Raw genomic sequence first — 24,117 nt, forward strand, 5'->3', positions numbered from 1 at the left:
CATGGTGTCATTCTGTTTCAATCATTCTGATACCGGGTCCAATCCAATTCACTTACAGTAGTTCAATAACCAAAATATTTTTTTTTTTCAAACTCAAGGTGTCAGCTGACAGCCCATTCTTTCTGAAGACATCATTAAAACTTAATTTGGAGTAGACATTTAAACAGAGTTTTTGGAACAATGAGATCTAATAAAAACTGAGGGAGATTTTACTGCCGTTCTGTTACCAAACCTTACACCTGCGTTGTTCTTCGAGTAAATGTGTTTTTATGAAATTGTTAAAGGTAGTACATATGCACAGACTTGTTTGGTTCATTTAACTTTGCAGTTAATGGTTTTTGTTTGACACGGAGTCTGTGTCATTCTGTTACCGTATATTTGCCCAAATGCATATCCCCATTAAACTGATTGAGAAGAGGACCACAAAAATGTGTGCGTAAGGTAGAGGTAAAGAAAGACATGTGCAGAACGTGATTGCGCAGAACCTTCAGGTCATTTAGTGTTAGCGATACTTTTGAGAAAAAGGTAAGTAAAAAATACTTTAAATTATTAAGTCGTTTTTTGGGGTATCTGTACATTACTTTTCCATGTATATTTTTGGCTACTTTTACTTCATTACATTCCTTATGAAAATATTGTACTTTTTACTTCGTACATTTTCCTTGACACCCAAAAGTACTTTTAATGCTTAGCAGGATAGGAAAATAGTCAAATTCACGCACTTATCAACCAAACATCCTTGGTCATCCATACTGCCCCTAGTCTGGCGGAGTCACTAAACACATTTAGTTTGTAAATTATGTCTGAATGTTGGAGTGTGCCCCTGGCTTTCCGTACATTTTCTAAACAAGAATATGGTGCCGTCTGGTTTGTTTAATATAAGGAATTTTAAATTATTTATGCTTTTACTTTTGACAATTAAGTACATTTTAAACCAAATACTTTTAGACTTTTACTGGGTGACTTTTACTTTTATTTGAATAATTTTCTTTTAAAGTATATTTACTTTTACTCAAGAATGACAGTTGGGTACTTTTTCCAGCACTGCCATAGGGCTCTGGTCAAAAGTAGTACACTATATAGGGAAAAGAGTGCCATTTGGGATGCCACCTGTCGCACTCCTATGCAGGGGCAGTATGGGTAATTGCTAGCCGTCACAGTAAGCGAGCCAGTGACTGCATCCAAAATTGTACTCGACCGGCTCAATTCGGTCTTATGTAGCAACATTTCAAATTGTGTTTTTTTCGTTGGATAAAAGTAGAAACTCAGAGCTAGAAAATTGTATATCATAAACTGCAGGAGGAACAATGGGAAAGTAATTCTGCTTTGAAAGTTGGTAAACTTGTTACCCCACTTTTGAGAAAATGGCCCTTCAATGTTTGGTACACCTACGTTCACACCCTCTTAAGCCTTAGCCCCACCCATCTCTTTAAGGATTCACATGTACTAAACCAAAGATTTCAAGACCAAAGGCTGGTTTATAATACGTCTATCGACAGTTGTCGCCGTTAGAATGAACATTTTATTGTCGTCCGTCATCAAACTTGTCGTTATGAAAAAGTATGAACACAAAAACGACAGGCTGCATGACATCAGCAGCCTGGTGGTCCAAAATAGCATAACTGGTGTATTTAAAAAATAAATGTATTAAGTATATGTCAATCTATCAAACCAGGCAACTAAAAGCAACTTTCTAAACAATGTTTTGGTTTATTTATAGCTTTTTAGCTAGCTAGCTTACGTTAAGTTAGCTAGCTAGCCAGTTCAATTAATGACCATATCATATACAGTAGCTGACAATGTCTTCACTTTAGCTCATTTGTATTCATTATTGCAGGAAAATAAACTCACAACAACATCATTATTTACAAGTTTGATGGCGAGCCAATTACAGAAAATAGCTTATGGATGTGAGTGTGACAAAATAAAATCAGGGCATTCTAAACTTTGACACTGTCTCGTTTGCCTAAAGTTATATTCTAATTTGACTTTGGTGCAGGTCATGTTGTTCTTCACATTACCGTCTCTGGTAAACACATACAGTGCCTTGTAAAAGTATTCAACCCCCTTTACGTTTTTCCTATTCCAACCTGTAATTTAAATGGTTTTTAACAACATCAAAAAAATAAAGTTTCAAAAATAAAATAAAAAATGGAAAAGTGGTGCATGCATATGTATCCCCCCCTTTGCTATGAACTCCCTAAATAAGATCTGGTGCAACCAATTACCTTCAGAAGTGACATAATTAGTTAAATAATGTCCACCTCTGTGCAATCTAAGTGTCCACATGATCTGTCATATGATCTCAGTATATACAGTGCCTTGCAAAGGTATTCGGCCCCCTTGAACTTTGCGACCTTTTGCCACATTTCAGGCTTCAAACATAAAGATATAAAACTGTATTTTTTGTGAAGAATCAACAACAAGTGGGACACAATCATGAAGTGGAACGACATTTATTGGATATTTTAAACTTTTTTAACAAATCAAAAACTGAAAAATTGGGCGTGCAAAATTATTCAGCCCCTTTACTTTCAGTGCAGCAAACTCTCTCCAGAAGTTCAGTGAGGATCTCTGAATGATCCAATGTTGACCTAAATGACTAATGATGATAAATACAATCCACCTGTGTGTAATCAAGTCTCCGTATAAATGCACCTGCACTGTGATAGTCTCAGAGGTCCGTTAAAAGCGCAGAGAGCATCATGAAGAACAAGGAACACACCAGGCAGGTCCGAGATAATGTTGTGAAGAAGTTTAAAGCCGGATTTGGATACAAAAAGATTTCCCAAGCTTTAAACATCCCAAGGAGCACTGTGCAAGCGATAATATTGAAATGGAAGGAGTATCAGACCACTGCAAATCTACCAAGACCTGGCCGTCCCTCTAAACTTTCAGCTCATACAAGGAGAAGACTGATCAGAGATGCAGCCAAGAGGCCCATGATCACTCTGGATGAACTGCAGAGATCTACAGCTGAGGTGGGAGACTCTGTCCATAAGACAACAATCAGTCGTATATTGCACAAATCTGGCCTTTATGGAAGAGTGGCAAGAAGAAAGCCATTTCTTAAAGATATCCATAAAAAGTGTTGTTTAAAGTTTGCCACAAGCCACCTGGGAGACACACCAAACATGTGGAAGAAGGTGCTCTGGTCAGATGAAACCAAAATTGAACTTTTTGGCAACAATGCAAAACGTTATGTTTGGCATAAAAGCAACACAGCTCATCACCCTGAACACACCATCCCCACTGTCAAACATGGTGGTGGCAGCATCATGGTTTGGGCCTGCTTTTCTTCAGCAGGGACAGGGAAGATGGTTAAAATTGATCGGAAGATGGATGGAGCCAAATGCAGGACCATTCTGGAAGAAAACCTGATGGAGTCTGCAAAAGACCTGAGGCTGGGACGGAGATTTGTCTTCCAACAAGACAATGATCCAAAACATAAAGCAAAATCTACAATTGAATGGTTCAAAAATAAACATATCCAGGTGTTAGAATGGCCAAGTCAAAGTCCAGACCTGAATCCAATCGAGAATCTGTGGAAAGAACTGAAAACTGCTGTTCACAAATGCTCTCCATCCAACCTCACTGAGCTCGAGCTGTTTTGCAAGGAGGAATGGGAAAAAATGTCAGTCTCTCGATGTGCAAAACTGATAGAGACATACCCCAAGCAATTTACAGCTGTAATCGCAGCAAAAGGTGGCGCTACAAAGTATTAACTTAAGGGGGCTGAATAATTTTGCACGCCCAATTTTTCAGTTTTTGATTTGTTAAAAAAGTTTGAAATATCCAATAAATGTCGTTCCACTTCATGATTGTGTCCCACTTGTTGTTGATTCTTCACAAAAAAATACAGTTTTATATCTTTATGTTTGAAGCCTGAAATGTGGCAAAAGGTCGCAAAGTTCAAGGGGGCCGAATACTTTCGCAAGGCACTGTATACACCTGTTCTGAAAGCCCACAGAGTCTGCAACACCACTAAGCAAGGGGCACCACCAAGCAAGCAGCAGGGTTATAAAAAAATACCAGAAACTTTGAGCATCCCACGGAGCACCATTAAATCCATTATTAAAAAATGGAAAGAATATGGCTGACGTCACTCGCTATGAGACCTTGAAGTAATGGTTCCCCTTGCTCTGCAAGGGGCGCGGCTTTTGTGGCGCGAAGGGTAACGATGCTTCGTGGGTGACTGTTGTCTGTGTGCAGAGAATCCCTGGTTCGAGCACGGGTTGGGGCGATGGGACAGAAGTTAAACACTCAAGTAGTTTAAGGGGAAACATTTAAATGTCTTGGAATGGCCTAGCCAAAGCCCAGAACTGAATCCAATTGAGAATCTGTGGTATGACTTAAAGATTGCTGTACACCAGTGGAACCCATCCAACTTGAAGGAGCTGGAGCAGTGTTGCCTTGAAGAATGGGCAAAAATCCCAGTGGCTAGATGTGCCAAGCTTATAGAGACATACCCCAAGAGACTTGCAGCTGTAATTGCTGCAAAAGGTGGGTCTACAATGTATTGACTTTGGGGGGGTGAATAGTTATACATGCTCAAGTTTTCTTTCTTATTTCTTGTTTGTTTCACAATCAAAAATTATTTTGTATCTTCAAAGTGGTAGGCATTTTGTGTAAATCAACTGATACAAACCCCCCCCAAAATCCATGTTAATTCCATGTTATAAGGCAACAGAATTGGAAAAATGCCAAGGGGGTGAATACTTTCGCAAGCCACTGTATTATATAAAATAAAATCACAGTTTATTTGTTACATGTAGAGGATACAGAAAGTGTAAACGGTACAGTGAAATGGTTACTTGCATAGTGGAGTCTTTTGTTTAGACATGTAGCTAGCTAGCTAAACAATGAACCATAATCCCAACTCATAACATTACTACCTTGCATGAATCTGCAGATAGCTAAAAAAACAGGTTTGATGTTAGCTAGCTAGCTAACATTAGGCTATAACTAGCAATGCAAATGCAGCTCTGAGATACGATTAATATTACTACACAGATCATACACGTAACGTTAGCTAGCGAGCCAGCCATCTAACATTAGCTAGCTAGCTAACAATACACTTGCAATGAATTTACTTTTCCAAAATTTGATACATATATAATATCTGAAAATATAGCTAGATCGACTCTCTTGCCTGTATACATGGATTAACCCTTCTCCCTCTCTGTCACGGATGCCACGGTTGCCTTTAGTTTGAAGATGTAATCTGGGGACAGGCCTTCTGTGTGTTCTCTTTTCTGCATATTTGCAATCAAACACCAGCATTTTCTCCACCTCTTTTGCTACCATACTTTCATTCCATCGGGCATTCCACTGATTTCAAAACTCAGTCCTCCAGAAAGTGGAGAGCAACACTTTTGCAGTTCTACGTGATATCTTTCAAAAGAGCTATGTTAGAAAGGATTACCTGCACATAGTGACCAGCTCATGTTATAGACAGACGGTGCAACATGGCAGACCATGTCCAGCCCATCCATTATCTCAGCCAATCATGGATAGCGGGAAGGTTCCTGTCTTTTTACTTGGCTAAACCAACTATGCCTGTAATTTAACAATTTTAGTCGTATTTACAAATGTCATACAAGTTTGTTATTAAGGCACAATAAAGTTCAGTTGGTTTAGCCACTGAAAAGTTGGTTTAGCCACTGAAGAAGACTGGAATGGAAGAGGGAATGGAATGAGATGGGAACAGCAATTTGTTGCAAGTTGGGGAGGGGGGCTAATAGCTGAGCAATAGACTATTCAACCTTTACTAAACAATAGTCTAATAGCCGAGCTAGGTGTGAACCCCCCCATCACAGGCCAGGGGTAGCTTGCTACTCAATGTAATAAAGTAATGACTTTTCAAATAAGTTACCTTACACGTTATGTTGGCTGACAATTTGTTAGCTACGCTGTCCTTACGAACCACATAGCATATCATTACAGCAGTATGTACCGGTATGTTAGCTAGCTACCTAACATTAGTAGTTAAACATCTTGCCAGTATATTAACTATAGGCTATCTAACTACCCAATGTTTATTGACTTGATTATTCTCGTCATTCTTAGTTTAGCTAAATGGTATAGTCGTTGTGCTTTCTCAATGGACATTTTGGGTGCTTTTGTAAATTCGCTTAGGCTATCTATAGGCTGGACAATAGAACGAGTCAAAACGGCTTAAGAACGTTGGCTAAACAGGAACGCTAGCGCAAGCCCAAAGCAAATTAATGGAAACGAATGTTCGCAGAGCCTGTTTTGACTAGAGTGATGCTTAGAATTCCATTAAATGTGTCCCTTTTCATTTTACCACTACAGTTTGTTCTTCAGACGAAACTGGAAAAAAACAACTTGTGTAGAAAGTAAACAACCGCACCTCGATGGTGTCAACTGTGCTTATGTCCGTGTAATGACAAAGTAGGGAAAAAATAAAAATTCAGACTATTTCTGGTCTAGCGATCGATGACAAACGAGCTAGCGGCCCAGACTTACATAATTACAAAGAGGAGATTGGTGCCCGTGTAACAGTTTTGCTTCCATCCCTCTCCTCGCCCTTATTGGGCTCGAACTAGGGACCCTCTGCACTCATAGACAACAGCCACCATCAAAGCATCGTTAGGACCTCAACTACTTCAAGGTCTCAGAGCGAGTGATGTCCCCGATTGAAACGCTATTAGCGTGTACCACGCTAACTAGCTATCCATTTCACACCGGTTACATCCGATTTGAAAAAAAAATCTAAATATACACATTGCGATATATTTGGCGAAATAGACAGACATGCCTATATTTCCCCCATAGGAAACAATGGGAATACCGCAGAGTTCCAAAATTATTTTTATTGTTTACATTTGGTTGTTTACATTTTAACTATAAAACAACGTGAGCAGGTCTCATTGCCAACAATAGCGAAGCAAGCATTGTGACATTGAACAATAAGCTGGGAATAGAACATTCAGAAGGCGAGTTGGTGCCACAGTGCTCAATTGAACTAAAAGGAGCTGGCAGGGTGAAAAATGCACTAAATCAGGCCTGTTTTTTTGCAATTACTTCAAAACAACGGCAAGCAGCTGGGAAATTTGGTCATATTATGAAACTGGGCTCCACGACGGATGCAATGAACTAATTTTTATCTGAAAAGAACGTTGTTAAAAAATGTCATGTGTCCAGCCTACTATCAAATAAATTGTTTCCAGCACCACATTTACAGTCACCAAAGCTCTGGTTAACACGAAAACTGCCTTTGGTGACTGTAAATGTGGTGCTGGAAACAAGACTCTCAGACCATGAGAAACAGGATTCTCTGGTTTGATTTAATCAAGATTGAACTCTTTGGCCTGAATGCCAAGCGACAAGTCTGGAGAAAATCTGGCACCATCCCTACATGGTGGTGGCAGCATCATGCTGTGGGTATGCTTTTCAACAGCAGGGACTGGGAGACTAGTCAGGATCGAGGGAAAGATGAACGGAGCAAAGTACAGAGAGATTATTGATGAAAACCTTCCCCAGGGCACTCAGTACCTCAGACTGGGGTGAAGTCACATTCCATCAAGACAACGACCCTAAGCACACAGCCAAGACAATGCAGGAGTGTCTTTGGGACAAGTGGCCTAACCAGAGCCCGGACTTGAAACCGATCTCTAGAGACCTTAAAATAGCTGTGCAGCGACACTCCCCATCCAACCTGACAGAGCTTGAGAAGATCTGCAGAGAAGAATGGGAGAAACTCCCCAAATACAGGTGTGCCAAGCTTGTAATGTCAATACCCAATAAGACTCAAGGCTATAATTACTGCCCAAGGTTCTTCAACAAAATACTGAGTAAAGGGTCTCTGAATATGGCAGTTTATTTTATTTTACACATTTGCTGAAGTTCATACAAACCTGTTTTTGCTTTGTCATTATGGGGTATTGTGTGTAGATTGATGAGGGACAATAAAAATATATATATATTTTAGAATAAGGCTGTAATGTAACAGAATGCACTCTATATATTTACAAAAATATTGATAATAAATACATTGATGGAAACCACAATATGTCTGCAATATTAAATCTGCTCCCCCCCCCCCCCCCCCCCCCCAACACACACACAATTTAAATAAATAATAATCGGAAAGGGGTCAAATACTTTTTCACGACACTGTAGTTGAGGCCTGTTGTTGAGATGTATTTCTTATGAGTCACTCTTGTCTACGTGGTTTAAATGTGGTAAACATTGGGGCAGACTCCACCTATGTCGTTGGGAGTGTTGATGTGACATCACAAAGCTAGAACAATATTTTCTTCTGTCAGGTTCTTAGCTTGTCATCATGACCATATTTCCCATTCAGTGTCCACTTTTAACTTAAATGTGTAGTCCTATTCCATATCCCCTTGACAATTGTTTTGGTCACTATGGTTTTGGTTGACATTTACCAGCAGGGGTAAAATAGACAACCCTCAAATTAGCACGAAAGGGACACCCCTCATAATAGAGTTATCAGACAGAGATACGAGAGAAACCACCTCTGTCTCTTCAGACCAGGTCTGTCTTTGACATCCTGAATATCTCCTCTTAGGCTAAATATCCCTCTTGCGATATCTTCTATAGATGAAGATCATACCTGGTAGGTTGATAAAAGTGTGTCTGTGTGTTGCTTATCGTTACTGGGAAACTAGCCTCGGTTCCAGGCTTCGCACCTTTGACAGAGGCGTAACCGACCGGAAGGCTTGCTAATTTGGCTAGAGCATACTGTATGTAGTTCAGTTTGCTTTCAGTGGTTTTAGGCTACAATACTCTCACTTATTTTGCCCACAGAATGAAACTTTTGATGTTGTATTTTGTGGCGTGTCGTGTGAAGTGTGTCTGCGGGTTTTATTTGTGTGTTTTGTGGCTTTGGGACGGTTACAAGTCATAGTTTGTTTTGTGATGGGGGATACGTTCCAATGTCAAGGACTTATGCATTGTGTGGCTCTGCAAAGAGAGCACCTTCACAAAGAGACAGCCATGAAAACAGGATCTATGTTTTAAGGAACATTCCCACTCCGGGGTTGGCTTTTCTCTAAGATATTTCACCTTCAGTTCTTTAATGACGTTCTTTGTCCAGAAAGAATGGGGTAGGTGTTTGGATTGACAGGCAGAAGGCTTAAACAGTGAGTTGGTATTTGGAGGTTGGAGGATTTTTATTTGTTAGTGGTCAAGAAACAAGACCCAGTTCTTTAGGCTTCTGGAAAGCCTATGGACATGAATATGGAGTTAAGACATAGCTTCTAGGAAAATGAAGGAAAAAAAATGTAAATAGGAACATAAACCTTTGGAGAAAAAAAGTGAGATCCTTGGTTTGTATGACTCATGGGGAGGATGGAAAATAATGAGTAGCTTACTGCTAGAGGTTTGTGAGCCTTCCCATGGAGCAAACCAGTTGGAGTAGCAACAGCAAATAGGAGATCACTTTACACCACACTACTTTGACGACAGAAACTAGGTCCAGGAGAGATACTTGTGTAAGTAAAGAGAGATCTAGATCAACATCTCACTTTATGAGATGTCTCCCACACTACCTTCAGAGATGGTGTTTTATTTTTTTATTCATCCTTTATTTAATCAGAAGTCACATTGAAATGTACATCTCTTTTACAAGAAAGACAAGAAAGAACCATACATAGTAAACACAACATATTGGGGCGGCAGGGTAGCCTAGTGGTTAGAGCGCAAGTTCGAATCCCCGAGCTGACAAGGTACAAATCTGTCGTTCTGCCCCTGAACAGGTAGTTAACCCACTGTTCCTAGGCCGTCATTGAAAATAAGAATTTGTTCTTAACTGATTTGCCTAGTTAAATAAAGGTAAAATAAAATATAAAAAAATAAAGACACAACATGAATGAATGGAAGTTAAAATGGTGCATTGTGCAAAAGTAAGCTATAACTTTAGGTTTAAAAACATTATCATTATTGTGTTTGTCTATATAGTATGGTATTTACGGTATGCTAATAGTTGCTCTCACACATGAAGCAGGAATGTGGCTTTGGCCACACCACAGCTAGTTGAAGAGAGATAGATCTGACTAGACATATTTTACTAATGTAAAATTTAATCTTTACTGTGTTACCTGAAGGCTACAATAAATAGACTTAAATGTACCTGGCTAAGTAAAGAAGCAAAATCATGCAAGTCTGAGTGGACGTACGAGAAGCAGAGAGATTGTGGAAGGAAGGGAGCGAGGGAACGAGCAAGAGAGAGTGGGTGGGAGCTCGGCCACTTTTGCCAGCAGTCTGAGTCAGAAGGAGAAAAAAAGGTGGGAGCGGTGCTCTTTCGCTCTGCTCTCTCGTAAGTTGCAAGCATGTTGGCTTCCTCTTTGGTTTGAAGTCCAGGACGGCGGCACCACACCCCTGGCTGGCCCCCCCTTCCTCCACACACCCTCACCTTTCACCCGGGCTCTCCCAGCTGTCTCTGGATCCTGCGAGTCCCCACTCGGTCCCAGGCCTGATGCCGGAAAAGCCCCCTGGAAGCGTGTTCCCAACCCTGGTGGTTGTAGGACATATTGTCACTTTGATCGCCGTTTGGCAGTGGAGGCAACGTAGGAGGCAGTTAAGAGAAGGTAAGACCAGCTGGGGAAAAAAACTTGTTACAAGGCTTACTGTACTTCAGTAAATATGTCCTTGGGGCACATGAATAGAGATCAGAAGGTCTCTAGTCGTCACCATTTGTCTTAAATGGTCTGCTCTCTCTTCCCTCTCTACTCTCTGTGCTTTTGTGGTGCATGCTGCTCCCCCTCTTCTTCTCCCTCTCATCTCAAATTTCCTGACTGTAAAGTTGGTGGTGTTAACCCTGTAAATGCTGGCTGTAATATGATGCTGTAGTATTTTGTTGACTGACTTTGCTTCACAGTTGGATTCACGACTTGTAGTTCCGCCTCAGTCTTGTCTCACTTATCTAAAGTTGTTATGAAGGTACATGTACTAAGGAGAAATAAATGATTCCCTATCATTGAAAAATAACCTCTAGACAGATATGATCATTTTGTTTCACGTGAAGATCATTTGTTCTATTTGTGAGAGTGGAACATTTATGTGTTGTGGTGTGATATGGGATAGAGAGTTTGATCAAATAATAACGTTTCATCTATTACATGGTAAATTTGAATGGTCTTGTGTAGAATAGACTTGCATACAAGGCGATTGCAGTATAGACTTGCATACAAGGTGATTGCAAAAGCCCTGAATTGTGATTTTTGTTTTCTTCTTCGAACGACTCCTTTTGTTTATGAACATGTTCAACATGCTGTCACATTGGTCCTATATGGAATGTTCACAATGTTAATGGTTATAGACATGGGCTATTATCAGGCCTTCTGGTCTCTGAAGAAATATCACACACACGATTTGGCTCCGTTAACCTCGTAAAGTTTTTAGCTTGCTACGTCCCTATACCTGTGGCACAGACACCTCTTTCAAATGTAATGTATTGTTGACACAGCTTGTCACCGTGAGCCTGTCAGGCTTTCCTCTGCAGAACAGTGGGACAACCACACCCTTAGGCAAATTACAGGATGCCTGAGTTTAAGGCTGCAGATGTCGCGCGTGCGAGAGAGGGGATAATTACCTGCACTTGTGAAATGAGAAACACCCGTACACTAAATCGATGAGACAATAAAGTAAAGTTGTAATGCAGCCAGCTAGCCATAAGAATATGCTAAAATCGCCAGCAGTCTGAGTAGCTCTTTATCTGATGCACAATCTTCTTTAAATGACATTTTTGGGTCTAATTTGTTGTTTTCCTGAACCTTGGCCAGGTACCGTACCTTGGCTGGTAATGACTCTTGACCCTATGCGACTCTTTCCAGATTGACGAGTCTCACAGGAAGTCACTAGAGGACCCACCTATTTAGATAAGGGATTTCTACAGCGTTGTACTTTATTTAACCAGGGAAGTCACATTGACATCCCTTTTTTCAAGTGAGCCCTACTTGTTTTGTTAAGTAATATCCTTACTGTATGACCCAAATCGTATTAAGTTCACACGTTATTCTATTGAATCCACAACTAGACATGCTAACTGATAATATGTTGGCTTGACTGTGAAATGTCAGGCAAACATTTCTTTGCACAACTAGACTGTGGGTTATCTCTACCTCTGCGTGTTAATATTTAGCTGCTTTGCATTCGGCCTGGTCAACTTTCAGCACTGCACTGCAGACAATGCATAGGGAAGGGCAGAAGTCTATTACATTTGTGGTTTCATTGCTAATGCTACCTTAGTAACAATTAATGCTACTGTTTTCACTGTTGTCATACCATATTGGACTTCTTTTAGCAGATTATTGGGTGGCTTCTGTGTTTGATGAATATATTACACATTCAAAATAAATACTTACAGTTGAAGTTTACATGCACTTAGGGTGGTGTCATTAAAACTCCTTTTTCAACCTCTCCACACATTTCTTGATGCCAAAACTATAGTTTGTTATCAAGAAATGTGTGGAGAGGTTGAAAAATGAGTCGGTTAGGACATCTACTTTGTGCATGATGACACAAGTCATTTTTCCAACAATTGTTTACAGACAGATTATATCACTTTATCATAATTCACTGTATCACAATTCCAGTGGGTCAGAAGTTTACATACACTAAGTTGACTGTGCCTTTAAACAGCTTGGAAAATTCCAGAAAATTATGTCATAGCTTTAGAAGCTTCTGATCGGCTAATTGACATCATTTGATTCAATTGGAGGTGTACCTGTGGATGTATTTCAAGCCCTACCTTCAAACTCAGTGGCTCTTTGCTCGACATCACGGGAAAATCTGAAGAAATCAGCTAAGCATACTATCTATACAAACAATAGTATGCAAGTATAAATACCATGGGACCACGCAGCCGTCATACCGCTCAGAAAGGAGACGCGTTCTGTCTCCTAGAGATGAATGTACTTTGGTGTGAAAAGTGCAAATCTATCCCAGAACAACAGCAAAGGTCCTTGTGAATTTACTGGAGGAAACAGGTACAAAAGTATCTAAATCCACAGTTAAACGAGTCCTATACTGACATAACCTGAAAGGGCGCTCAGCAAGGAAGAAGCCACTGCTCCAAAACCGCCATAAAAAAAGCCAGACTATGGTTTGCAACTGCACATGGGGACAAAGATTGTACTTTTTGGAGAAATGTCCTCTGGTCTGATGAAACCAAAAATATAACTGCTTGGCCATCATGACCATCGTTATGTTTGGAGGAAAAAGGGGGAGGCTCGCAAGCCAAAGAACACCATCCCAACAGTGAAGCATGGGGGTGGCAGCATCATGTTGTGGGGGTGCTTTGCTGCAAATACTAATTGAGTGTATGTTAACTTCTGACCCACTGGGAATGTGATGAAAGAAATAAAAGCTGAAATAAATCACTCTATACTATTATTCTGACATTTCACATTCTTAAAATAAAGTGGTGATTCTAACTGACCTAAGACAGGGATTTTTTTACTAGGATCAAATGTCAGAAATTGTGAAAAACGGAGTTTAAATGTATTTGGCTAAGGTGTATGTAAACTTCCGACTTCAACTGTATATTGGTCACATTTTGGATGACGGTGGAGGGACAACCATGGCCGCCCTGGCACTTCTATAAGGCAGTGCTTTGATTGACAAGGGTGCCTTTGACATAGTTCAGTTATAGGGGAGGTGAGTGTGCAGCAGGCGAAGGGCGTTTACCCCCCAAACAGTTAAAAAAAAAAACTGGCCAACTCACACACACACACACAGCAGAGGTTGGGTGATAGTGCCTTACTCAATCCCGTGCACATGATGTGTGTGTGTGTGTGTGTATCCTGGATACCACCATAACAGACTGGAAGTTCCCCAGACTGGCTCTGTGGGTCTGTAGGCATGTGTGCTATTCAGTGCCTGTGTCCCAAATGGCACCCTATCCCTACATAGTGCACAGCCATATAGGGAATAGGGTGCAATTTAGACACACCCAGTGTGTGTGCTTTAATAATAAAAGAACCATTAGCACAGCCACAGTGCAAGGTCTTAGCGTCACTGCTGATTGAATGTGTGTATTTGTACAGCTTTTACAGTATTTATGTATCAATTTTTGGCCACATTGAAGAGCTTTGGCGTGGGCTTTGAGTTGATCTTGGCAATGGCTTCTCCTAATAATAATAGTGGGTAATAAAGCAGTCTGCTCCTGCAGCCAAAGCGGTAGACTGTCTTTGTTTACGAGTTCCATTGAGATGAGAAACACTTCCTGTTGTGTTCTTTTCTCAGATGTTATTCTTTTACTGCACCTTTATCCTTGATTACTTTGGTATTGTACTTTTCATCAGTTCTTGATCAGTTCTTATAAGCAGTTCTTGATTGAATCTTTATCTAATCCAGGGGTGTCATACATACGTCCTACGGGTGGTTTGAGTAAAAACTCTTAACTCAATATATGTTAAAATGACTAGAACCAAATTGAAACTGTGTAGAAATGATAATGGACCTATACTCATAAAGTTTCTTGACTGTCTAGCTCACTAATAATCACAGTGCACAGTCAATGGTCCTACATTCAAACAGTTTCTTGACCGTCTAGCTTGCTAATAATCCCTAGACAGTCAGGGAGCATCGAAAAATCCAAAAATGATGGATAGAGAAACATGTTTTGCACATTTTGACAGCAAGGAAATATAACCAACTTCCAGTACGACCTTCTGGACCTCGTTGAAGACTGAATGCAAAAATCAATGCGACGGTGTAAAATCAATGCGACACCCCTGATCTAATGTAACAAATGACACACCCTGGCAATATCTAATGCGATTTAGGTCTCGAAAAATACACACAATTCTACCAATACAATGTACTCCACCAATATTCAAGATTCAACCAATACTAAATACTCCACCGAATACACAGTACTCCAATTCCAGAGTTTCATATGCACATGTGTGCGCAAAGATGTGCCTACATCTTTGTCCCTCTCCAGCATCTTGGCATGTCCTCAACCTCGCTCATTTTCCGCATGTCCTTGCTGATGGGATGGCACTGTTCCATGTCCAGGTGGCACCGCCTCTCTGAGCACTGTCTAATTGTGTTTCATAGGATGAAGATCCGGCCTGCCACAACCCTCATAGAGCAAAACTGTCTCGCTCTTTTCAGCGAAATGCCATCAACTACCTCTGCGAAACGCTTGACTCACAGCTTCCAACAAAACGGCCCTTAAAGTTTAGAAAGATGAAAAAGGAGTATGCCAAATACATGGATTAATAGATGTATAGTCAGCATTGACAATAAGTGCCTACATTATGTGACTAGTCATTAGGAATGTTTTGAAATGTGAAACGTATAATCTTATCGCCTTAAACATAGTTTGTAGTTTTCTATTAAAGTTTGAATTCTATTTATAGCACACGATATCTTGATCCTATCAGATTGTCCATACATACATTAGGGCATTAGGTGACCTGAAAGGGGCGGGTTCTAATACATTCTTTACATCCTTCTCTCTCTATGTGTAAGCGGTTCAATCAAATATTTTCATAATTGAATGCAGCCAAACATTCTTTATGGCTCAAAAAGTACATGAACCCTAAATATGCATGTTATCATCTTTTTCTTTCTTTTTCGTATTCTCTGTTAGTTAATTTATTAGTTAAAAATGCTATAAAATAGTTGAATGACATGGATGATGAAAATCTAAAAAGGAAAAAGAGCCAATTTATTCAACATTTTGTGCAATGCTCAGTCTAGCAACCATGATCTAATCCTGGCTGATTTAGCTGCTGAGTCTAAAACCAACCAACAACTCACAATGCGTGTACACCCAATGTTTCAGTCGGTTACGGCAATATTACACTGAATGCATTGAGTAAGCATAATAAGGTTTGGAAAATGAACGGACTCCTAGTGGGTTTTATCCATTTAAAATGGTTTTGAATGAATGTGTTTGGGAATGGCTTCTTCTCACAGGAAATGTACCCCTTTTTGTTTGTCTTATTTTTAACATCATTAAAAGACACTGGAAAATAAATGATGCATTGCTGTTTTCCTTAACCAACACAGCGAGGAAGAAATGAACACATCATCACACCTTCTATTATCTGTCAAACAATGCCCTTGTCAACATGATGAAAACCGGTGGAGAGTAATACCGTACATGAACGAACCTGGTTGAAAGAATGCCAAGAGTGTGCAAAGCTGTCATCAAGGGGTGGCTACTTTGAAAGAATGGAAAATATATTTTGATTTGTTTCACCCTTTTCTGGTTAATGGATGGTTCATTATGTGTCATTTCAAAGTTGTGACGTTTTCACTATTATTCTACAACCTGGAAAATAGTAAAAAAAATAAAGAAAAACCCTGGAATGAATAGGTATGTCCAAACTTTTGACTTGTACTGTATGTAAAAAAATAGATGTAGTACATTTTACTAATTTAGCACAGTGGCTCCCAACCAGGGGTACTAGGACCTTGGCCTAGTACGGTACTTGAGAAGACTTGTGAGACCATAGGCCTACTGGTAAAATGCACAGGCAAAATGCTGAGCAAAATGCATTTGGTGGTACGGTACAGTAACCGAAAAGGTTGGGAAGAGAAATAGTGCCAAAATATATGAATATAGTGTCTAATATATAAATAGTGTCTAATATATCTGAAATTACCAATGAAAATGTTTGATGTTTAACAAGCATCTCACCTGTGACAACATCATATGCGCATTGGTAACTAGTTCTATTGACACCATTCCTTCGGGGATCATTATGTCAAAGTTTAAATGAAACACCCTCTAGCGGTTAGTAAAAGAGACATCGCGTGTCGGGCTGAAACCGTTTAAAGTGATACAGTCCAGACAGATTGTTATATTGGGGATGGCCTTTAGTATCGCATTTCAATAGCACCGATTAAGAACGCATTGTCCCGCAGAGGCGGGCGCGTGTAGAATGAAGCTACGGGAGACTGCGCTCACTGGGTAATTTCCTAAACAAAATAATGTGGGCTGGACTTGAGAACGTGAAGATTTGACTCATTGTAACTTAATACGACAGGCCCTTGTTTTTTCATTGTATGTTGAAGAGAGAGAAAATAAAGACACCGTTTGTTTCGAACGCCGCGTAGTTCCACGGGCACTTCTTTCGACAAAAGCAGAGTGCGCGCGCGACACAACTTTCTGTGTGCTCCGTTTTGGTATGGCGAACGCTCAAGATACTCGTACCGCCGCTGTGTCTTTTCGGTATGGCGGTTTCGAACAGGACATTATTTATGGACGTGCAAATTACATCAATGAAATGAGCTGTGGAGAAGTGGGGTCCCATTTGTACAGCAGAATGTGTTGCGCAGGTAAGCAGTGTCCAACACTCCGTCAATACAGCACTGCTGGACTGGAGAGGAGGAGATCTGGCAGGGAAGCGTTTGTTCGGGCAGATAACGTTAACCTATTCCATGCCATCATTAGTAAACAAGACCGTAAAGGACTGTTGGCTCAGGGTAGCACAACTGTAAAATGAGACTTCTCAGAATAACCTTATAAGTAACTTATAAGTAATCTCTGCAGTAATATTAAAATACAAGTTATATAGAGTGTATTGTTATAATTGCGGTGTTACTATATGACAAAGTGCTTTATTATTTTTGTGAAAAACCAGTCAGCCTATTATCTAGACCTACAGTGTGTGTTGTTCATTGTATGTGACTTTCACTAGTGTGTCTGAAATAGTATGTTGATTATATGATTCCCGTGCAAGTCGACCAATGCATAACAGTACAACCTGGACTCTGGGGTAGAGGTAACATAGTAAATGTCAGTCTGAGACACTCCAATTAGTATGGTATGTTACATTTCGTGTGGTATGTAGTAGTTTGTGGATGTCCATCATCCATTTCATATGATATGTTACAAATTACAATTCGTATGATATGTTATGAATTGCAATCCGTACAATATTTGCTAAATATATGAGACGGTGGCTAACATTAGCTAACATGATAAGTAGTTGCAAAGTTGAAAAATATGTCCGGAATGTGTTTCGAACACGCAGCCTTTGGGATGCTAGACATCCGCGCTATATGCCCACCCATACTTTTGTTTTTGACTTAAGTAACCTTCTCTTGCGTAAACCCCCCCCCCCCCCCCCCTTTCCCCACGGACTCAGGCTCTATCAGACTCAGGCTTTCTGGTGCTCCAGAGGTTTTTGGACAAAACAACACATCTATACATCTAGTTAAGGGGTTCCTGGCTCCTGTGTGTTTTGGTCTGTTGTCCTGGAAACAGCTCTCACATTTCCTTTTTCCAGTCTTGTATGACTGTCGAATAACATTTGCCAGAACTCTACTAAATGTTGACCTAGGATGTTAGTAGTCATAATGCTGATTAGGTGGTAGACTAGACATGCAGAGGAACAGGTTACAGCTAGACAGGTTTCTTTATGGTGTAAGGATAAACTGTCTTTGGACGACTCAATAAAAAGCATTGAAATAAAGTTAAGTGTTGGAATTTAGTTCAAGTTTAATTAACCCTAATTAGCTTGATTATTTTTTTGTTGTTGAAATTCTTCATTGTGTCAATAAAAATGTCTGATCAACAGGGCATGTTTCTGTAGTGCCTTGTTTTCAACAGAAGAGGGAGACAGCTAATTCCACTCACTTATGCCTGGGATACAATTTGGCCTCACCATTCTTGAAATATGAGAGAGTAGAGAGATAATAGTAGAGTAGAGAGTATTACTTTATTAATCTCAATTTGGGAAATTGCTTTAACACAGCGTGCATCATCAATGACAGGACATGCAACAATAACCACCACATATATTTATATTTTTAACACATTAAGAGACACAAAGGCACATGCACCAACCATAGTATCCCTAAAAGGAATAGTCTGTTTCAGGTGCTGTATTCTATCCTACTCGGGGAAAAACGGGCAACAACATTTTCCAACAAAACGACCTCATAAAACAGTCAATCATTTACACTCATTAAAAATGACCGTCCTCAATAGACCTCTTCCAAACTAATGGTCTTCCATACTAATATACTGGTTTTTGAGATCTGTTCCTTGCAGTGTATTTGGAGAAGGATGCATTTAGGAAGTGTGCAGTTTTTACACATGATTAAAATTGAACATCAATAAATAAAATATGCAACACATCAGATTTTTGTATACAGCATACAACCATGTTTAAAAAAAAAGAATTGTGTTTGGGCCGATCAATGTCACATGTGGCTTTTTTGAGTCACAGGATTGTGTGGTAGTTTTGGATACAATAACGCATGTATAATATACGAGATGAGAATATAGTTTGGGTACTGGAGTTTTTTTTTCTCATGAAAAACCAGGGGCACATATATGCTCTAAGATTCAATTCCAACTCAAATATTGCGGAGCCAAGAGACTGTGCTGCAGCAATAAAAATGACAGTAGTGAATTTTACTAGCTAGTATTTTCTGCCCTCCGATGCCCACGGGCTTCAATACCTTGGCCTTGTTTAGGGAGCTCCCCAAGATTCATAGCATTCCTACATCATAAATCAGAACCAGCTGTGTGTGAGCCATATTATCTCTTGTGTTTTCTTACAATTCCCATCCTCATTATTGATGGCCATCGCATGCAGAGAGATTTGGTGGGTCGGTGGAGTTGAGATGGAGCCATTGGTGTGTTATCATGGAAAGGAGGCTCCCCATCTGTAGGGAGGGTGGGTACCGCACACCTACACCCTGAGCAGGAATGTACTATCGAGTGTCAGGCATCTCCTCCCGCCTAAGCAGTCATAATAAAACTGCTATCACATCTCTCAGGTCTTGGCATTGTATCTGCATGCAGGGGAGGGTGTGTCTGTTCATATTCAATAGTTACATTTCCTTTTTGAATTCTCATATATATATAAATACAGGTGATCCTAACTGACCTAAAACAGGGAATTTTTACTAGGATTAAATGTCAGGAATTGTGAAAAACTGAGTTTAAATGTATTTGGCTTAGGTGTATACAGTTGAAGTCGGAAGTTCACACAGTTGGGCAAAAAAGTATTTAGTCAGCCACCAATTGTGCAAGTTCTCTCACTTAAAAAGATGAGAGGCCTGTAATTTTCATCACAGGTACAGAAAAAAATCCCGAAAATCACATTGTAGGATTTTTTATGAATTAATTTGGAAATTATGGTGGAAAATAAGTATTTGGTCACCTACAAACAAGCAAGATTTCTGGCTCTCACAGACCTGTAACTTCTTCTTTAAGAGGCTCCTCTGTCCTCCACTCGTTACCTGTATTAATGGCACCTGTTTGAACTTGTTATCAGTATAAAAGACACCTGTCCACAACCTCAAACAGTCACACTCCAAACTCCACTATGGCCAAGACCAAAGAGCTGTCAAAGGACACCAGAAACAAAATTGTAGACCTGCACCAGGCTGGGAAGACTGAATCTGCAATAGGTAAGCAGCTTGGTTTGAAGAAATCAACTGTGGGAGCAATTATTAGGAAATGGAAGACATACAAGACACTGATAATCTCCCTCGATCTGGGGCTCCACGCAAGATCTCACCCCGTGGGGTCAAAATGATCACAAGAACGGTGAGCAAAGTAACAAAGCCTACCATCAGTAACACACTACGCCGACAGGGACTCAAATCCTGCAGTGCCAGACGTGTCCCCCTGCTTAAGCCAGTACATGTCCAGGCCTGTCTGAAGTTTGCTAGAGAGCATTTGGATGACCCAGAAGAAGATTGGGAGAATGTCATATGGTCAGATGAAACCAAAATATAACTTTTTAGTAAAAACTCAACTCGTCGTGTTTGGAGGACAAAGAATGCTGAATTGCATCCAAAGAACACCATACCTACTGTGAAGCATGGGGGTGGAAACATCATGCTTTGGGGCTGTTTTTCTGCAAAGGGATCAGGACGACTGATCCGTGTAAAGGAAAGAATGAATGGGGCCATGTATCGTGAGATTTTGAGTGAAAACCTCCTTCCATCAGCAAGGGCATTGAAGATGAAACGTGGCTGGGTCTTTCAGCATGACAATGATCCCAAACACACCGCCTGGGCAACGAAGGAGTAGCTTTGTAAGAAGCATTTCAAGGTCCTGGAGTGGCCTAGCCAGTCTCCAGATATCAACCCCATAGAAAATCTTTGGAGGGAGTTGAAAGTCTGTGTTGCCCAGCAACAGCCCCAAAACATCACTGCTAAAGAGGAGATCTGCATGGAGGAATGGGCCAAAATACCAGCAACAGTGTGTGAAAACCTTGTGAAGACTTACAGAAAACGTTTGACCTCTGTCATTGCCAACAAAGGGTATATAACAAAGTATTGACAAACTTTTGTTATTGACCAAATACTTATTTTCCACCATCATTTGCAAATAAATTCATTAAAAATCCTACAATGTTATTTTCTGGGGGTTTTTCTCTCATTTTGTCTGTCATAGTTGAAGTGTACCTATGATGAAAATTACAGGCCTCTCTCATCTTTTTAAGTGGAAGAACTTTCACAATTGGTGGCTGACTAAATACTTTTTTGCCTCACTGTACACCGTAGCCAAATACATTTAAACTCAGTTTTTCACAATTCCTGATATTTAATCAGAGTAAAAATTCCCTATCATAGTTTAGTTAGGATCACCACTTTATTTTAACAATGTGAAATGTCAGAATAATAGTAGAGATAATGATTTATTTCAGCTTTAATTTCTTTCATCACATTCTCAGTTGTCAGAAGTTTATGTACACTCAATTAGTATTTGGTAGCATTGCCTTTAAATTGTTTAACTTGGGTCAAATGTTTCGGGTAGCCTTCCACAAGCTTTCCACAATAAGTTGGATGAATTTTGGCCCATTACCCCTGACAGAGCTGGTGTGACTGAGTCAGGTTTGTAGGCCTAGCTCGCAAACCCTTTTTCAGTTCTACCCACACATTTTCTATAGGATTGTGGTCAGGGCTTTGTGATGGCCACTCTAATACCTTGACTTTGTCCATTTGGAAGACCCATTTGCGACCAAGCTTTAAGTTCCTGACTGATGTCTTGTGATGTTGCTTCAATATATCCACGTAATTTTCCTACCTCATGATGTCATCTATTTTGTGAACTGCACCAGTCCCTCCTGCAGCAAAGCACTCCCACAAACATGATGCTGCCACCCCCATGCTTCACAGTTGGGATGGTGTACTTCGGCTTGCAAGCATCCCCCTTTTTCCTCCAAATATAACGATGGTCATTATGGCCAAACAGTTCTATTTTTGTTTCATCAGACCAGAGGACATTTCTCCAAAAAGTACGATCTTTGTCCCATGTGCAGTTGCAAACTGTAGTCTGGCTTTTTTATGGCGGTTTTGGAGCCGTGGCTTCTTCCTTGCTGAGCGGCCTTTCAGGTTATGTCGATGTAGGACTCGTTTTACTGTGGATATAGATACATTTGTACCTGTTTCCTCCAGCATCTTCACAAGGACCTTTGCTGTTGTTCTGGGATTGATTTGCACTTTTCGCACCAAAGTACGTTCATCTCTAGGTGACAGAATGTGTCTCCTTCCTGAACGGTATAACGAATGCTTGGTCCCATGGTGCTTATTCTTGCATACTATTGTTTGTACAGATGAACGTGGTACCTTCAGGCGTTTTGGAAATTTCTCCCAAGGATGAACCAGACTTGTGGACGTCTACAATTTCTATGTCTGAAGTCTTGGCTGATTTATTTTGTTTTTCCTATGATGTCAAGCAAAGAGGCACTGAGTTTGAAGGTAGGCCTTGAAATACATCTACAGGTACACCTCCAATTGACTCAAATGATGTCAATTAGCCTATCAGAAGATTCTAAAGCCATGACATCATATTCTGGAATTTTCCAAACTGTTTAAAGGCAGTCAACTTAGTGTATGTAAACTTCTGACCCACTGGAATTGTGATACAGTGAATTATAAGTTAAATAATTACTTGTGTCGTGCACAAAGTAGATGTCCTAACCGACTTGCCAAAACTATAGTTTGTTAACAAGAAACTTGTGAAGTGTTTGAAAAACAAGTTTTAATGACTCCAACCTAAGTGGATGTAAACTTCCGACTTCAACTGTATATGCTCTTTTCATGCTTTCTATGTTTACCTGCCCTGCGGAGATACAGGACTTGGCAGAAGAGCAGTGTCATCACTTCCCACTACTCAAGCCCAAACAAGCCAGTGTCTTAAGCAGGCATCCAAAGTATTCTCTCTGCTCATCTTCATGATCATCTTCATGATCAAAATGTCCCCTTTGAAAGAGAAATATGTATGGTCTAGAGGGTTGAAGGTGTAAGAGGTATTTGGGTGCTATGCAAGAAACCTGTGGAGACCTGAGAAGGGGGCTTTCTGCTGCCCGCTAGCATGTCTGCCTGGACTTGTGCTATTGCCTTGACCCTTCCAAATCATCATAACTGTCTTCTGAGTGAAGTCCATGTCCAGTTTCAACTTTCACCAGATATATACATTTGTTAGTTATGGACATATGGGATGTTTTTATCTAGTGAGGCACACTCACAGCACCAAAACACTATTGTTTTGATGTCCTCCATTAAATTCAGACACTGGCTTCCTTATATAAGGAATAGGGTGGTATTTGGGACACAGACTTGGAGTCTGCTCCGAGTCAACCCTCCACTGTGTACTGATTCCTTGATGAAAACATTTCTTGATGGAGGTTTCCCTCTAATTCTGTACTGATGGAAACAGACCGTTCATAATTAAGGGTTCCCTTGTGATTGTGCCATTTGATGTATTGCCTGATGACTTATTTCCATTGCCTTGTACTATACCCTGGTCTGGTCTGCTATAATACAGGCCTTTCATTCAGCGTGGGCTGTGGTAGTTTTAGTTGCATGTACACTCTTCCTCTCTCTCACCACACACTTACCACTGGCCAGAACACATGGAGCCCTGAGTGGCTATAGCAGATTCTAGTGGACTGTTACTATGAAGTGAAGAACTGTGAAGAAATAAAACAACAGGAAAAAGACAGTGAAAAATAGTAGTAGCGAGGCTAGATACAGACACCGGTTAGTCAGGCTGATTGAGGTAGTATGTACATGTAGATATGGTTAGTGACTATGCATATACAGTATGATGAACAGAGAGTAGCATAGCATAAAAGAGGGGTTGGGGGGAGACACAATGCAAATAGTCCTGGTAGCCATTTGATTACCTGTTCA

The 24,117-nt window shown here is 40.3% G+C and overlaps 1 protein-coding gene across 13 annotated transcripts in view; it reads left to right on the plus strand.

The window, feature by feature from the left end:
* LOC139373350 (plectin a) overlaps positions 1-24,117 on the plus strand; it is a 178,610-nt gene that overhangs the window by 89,190 nt on the left and 65,303 nt on the right. For 2 of the 13 annotated variants that reach the window (XM_071113773.1, XM_071113777.1), the window contains exon 1: positions 10,262-10,577. The exons of 7 other annotated variants lie outside the window; for them this stretch is intronic. In XM_071113773.1, the coding sequence (XP_070969874.1) occupies positions 10,466-10,577 (112 nt within the window). In that variant the 5' untranslated portion in view covers positions 10,262-10,465. Of the gene's footprint in view, positions 1-10,010; positions 10,578-16,866; positions 17,290-24,117 lie in introns of those variants that run through there. 4 more of the 13 variants (XM_071113768.1, XM_071113769.1, XM_071113772.1 and 1 more) reach the window with 3 other exon arrangements.

This window comes from Oncorhynchus clarkii, chromosome 18 (assembly GCF_045791955.1).
Source record: "Oncorhynchus clarkii lewisi isolate Uvic-CL-2024 chromosome 18, UVic_Ocla_1.0, whole genome shotgun sequence".
Classification (NCBI taxonomy): Eukaryota; Metazoa; Chordata; class Actinopteri; order Salmoniformes; family Salmonidae; genus Oncorhynchus; species Oncorhynchus clarkii.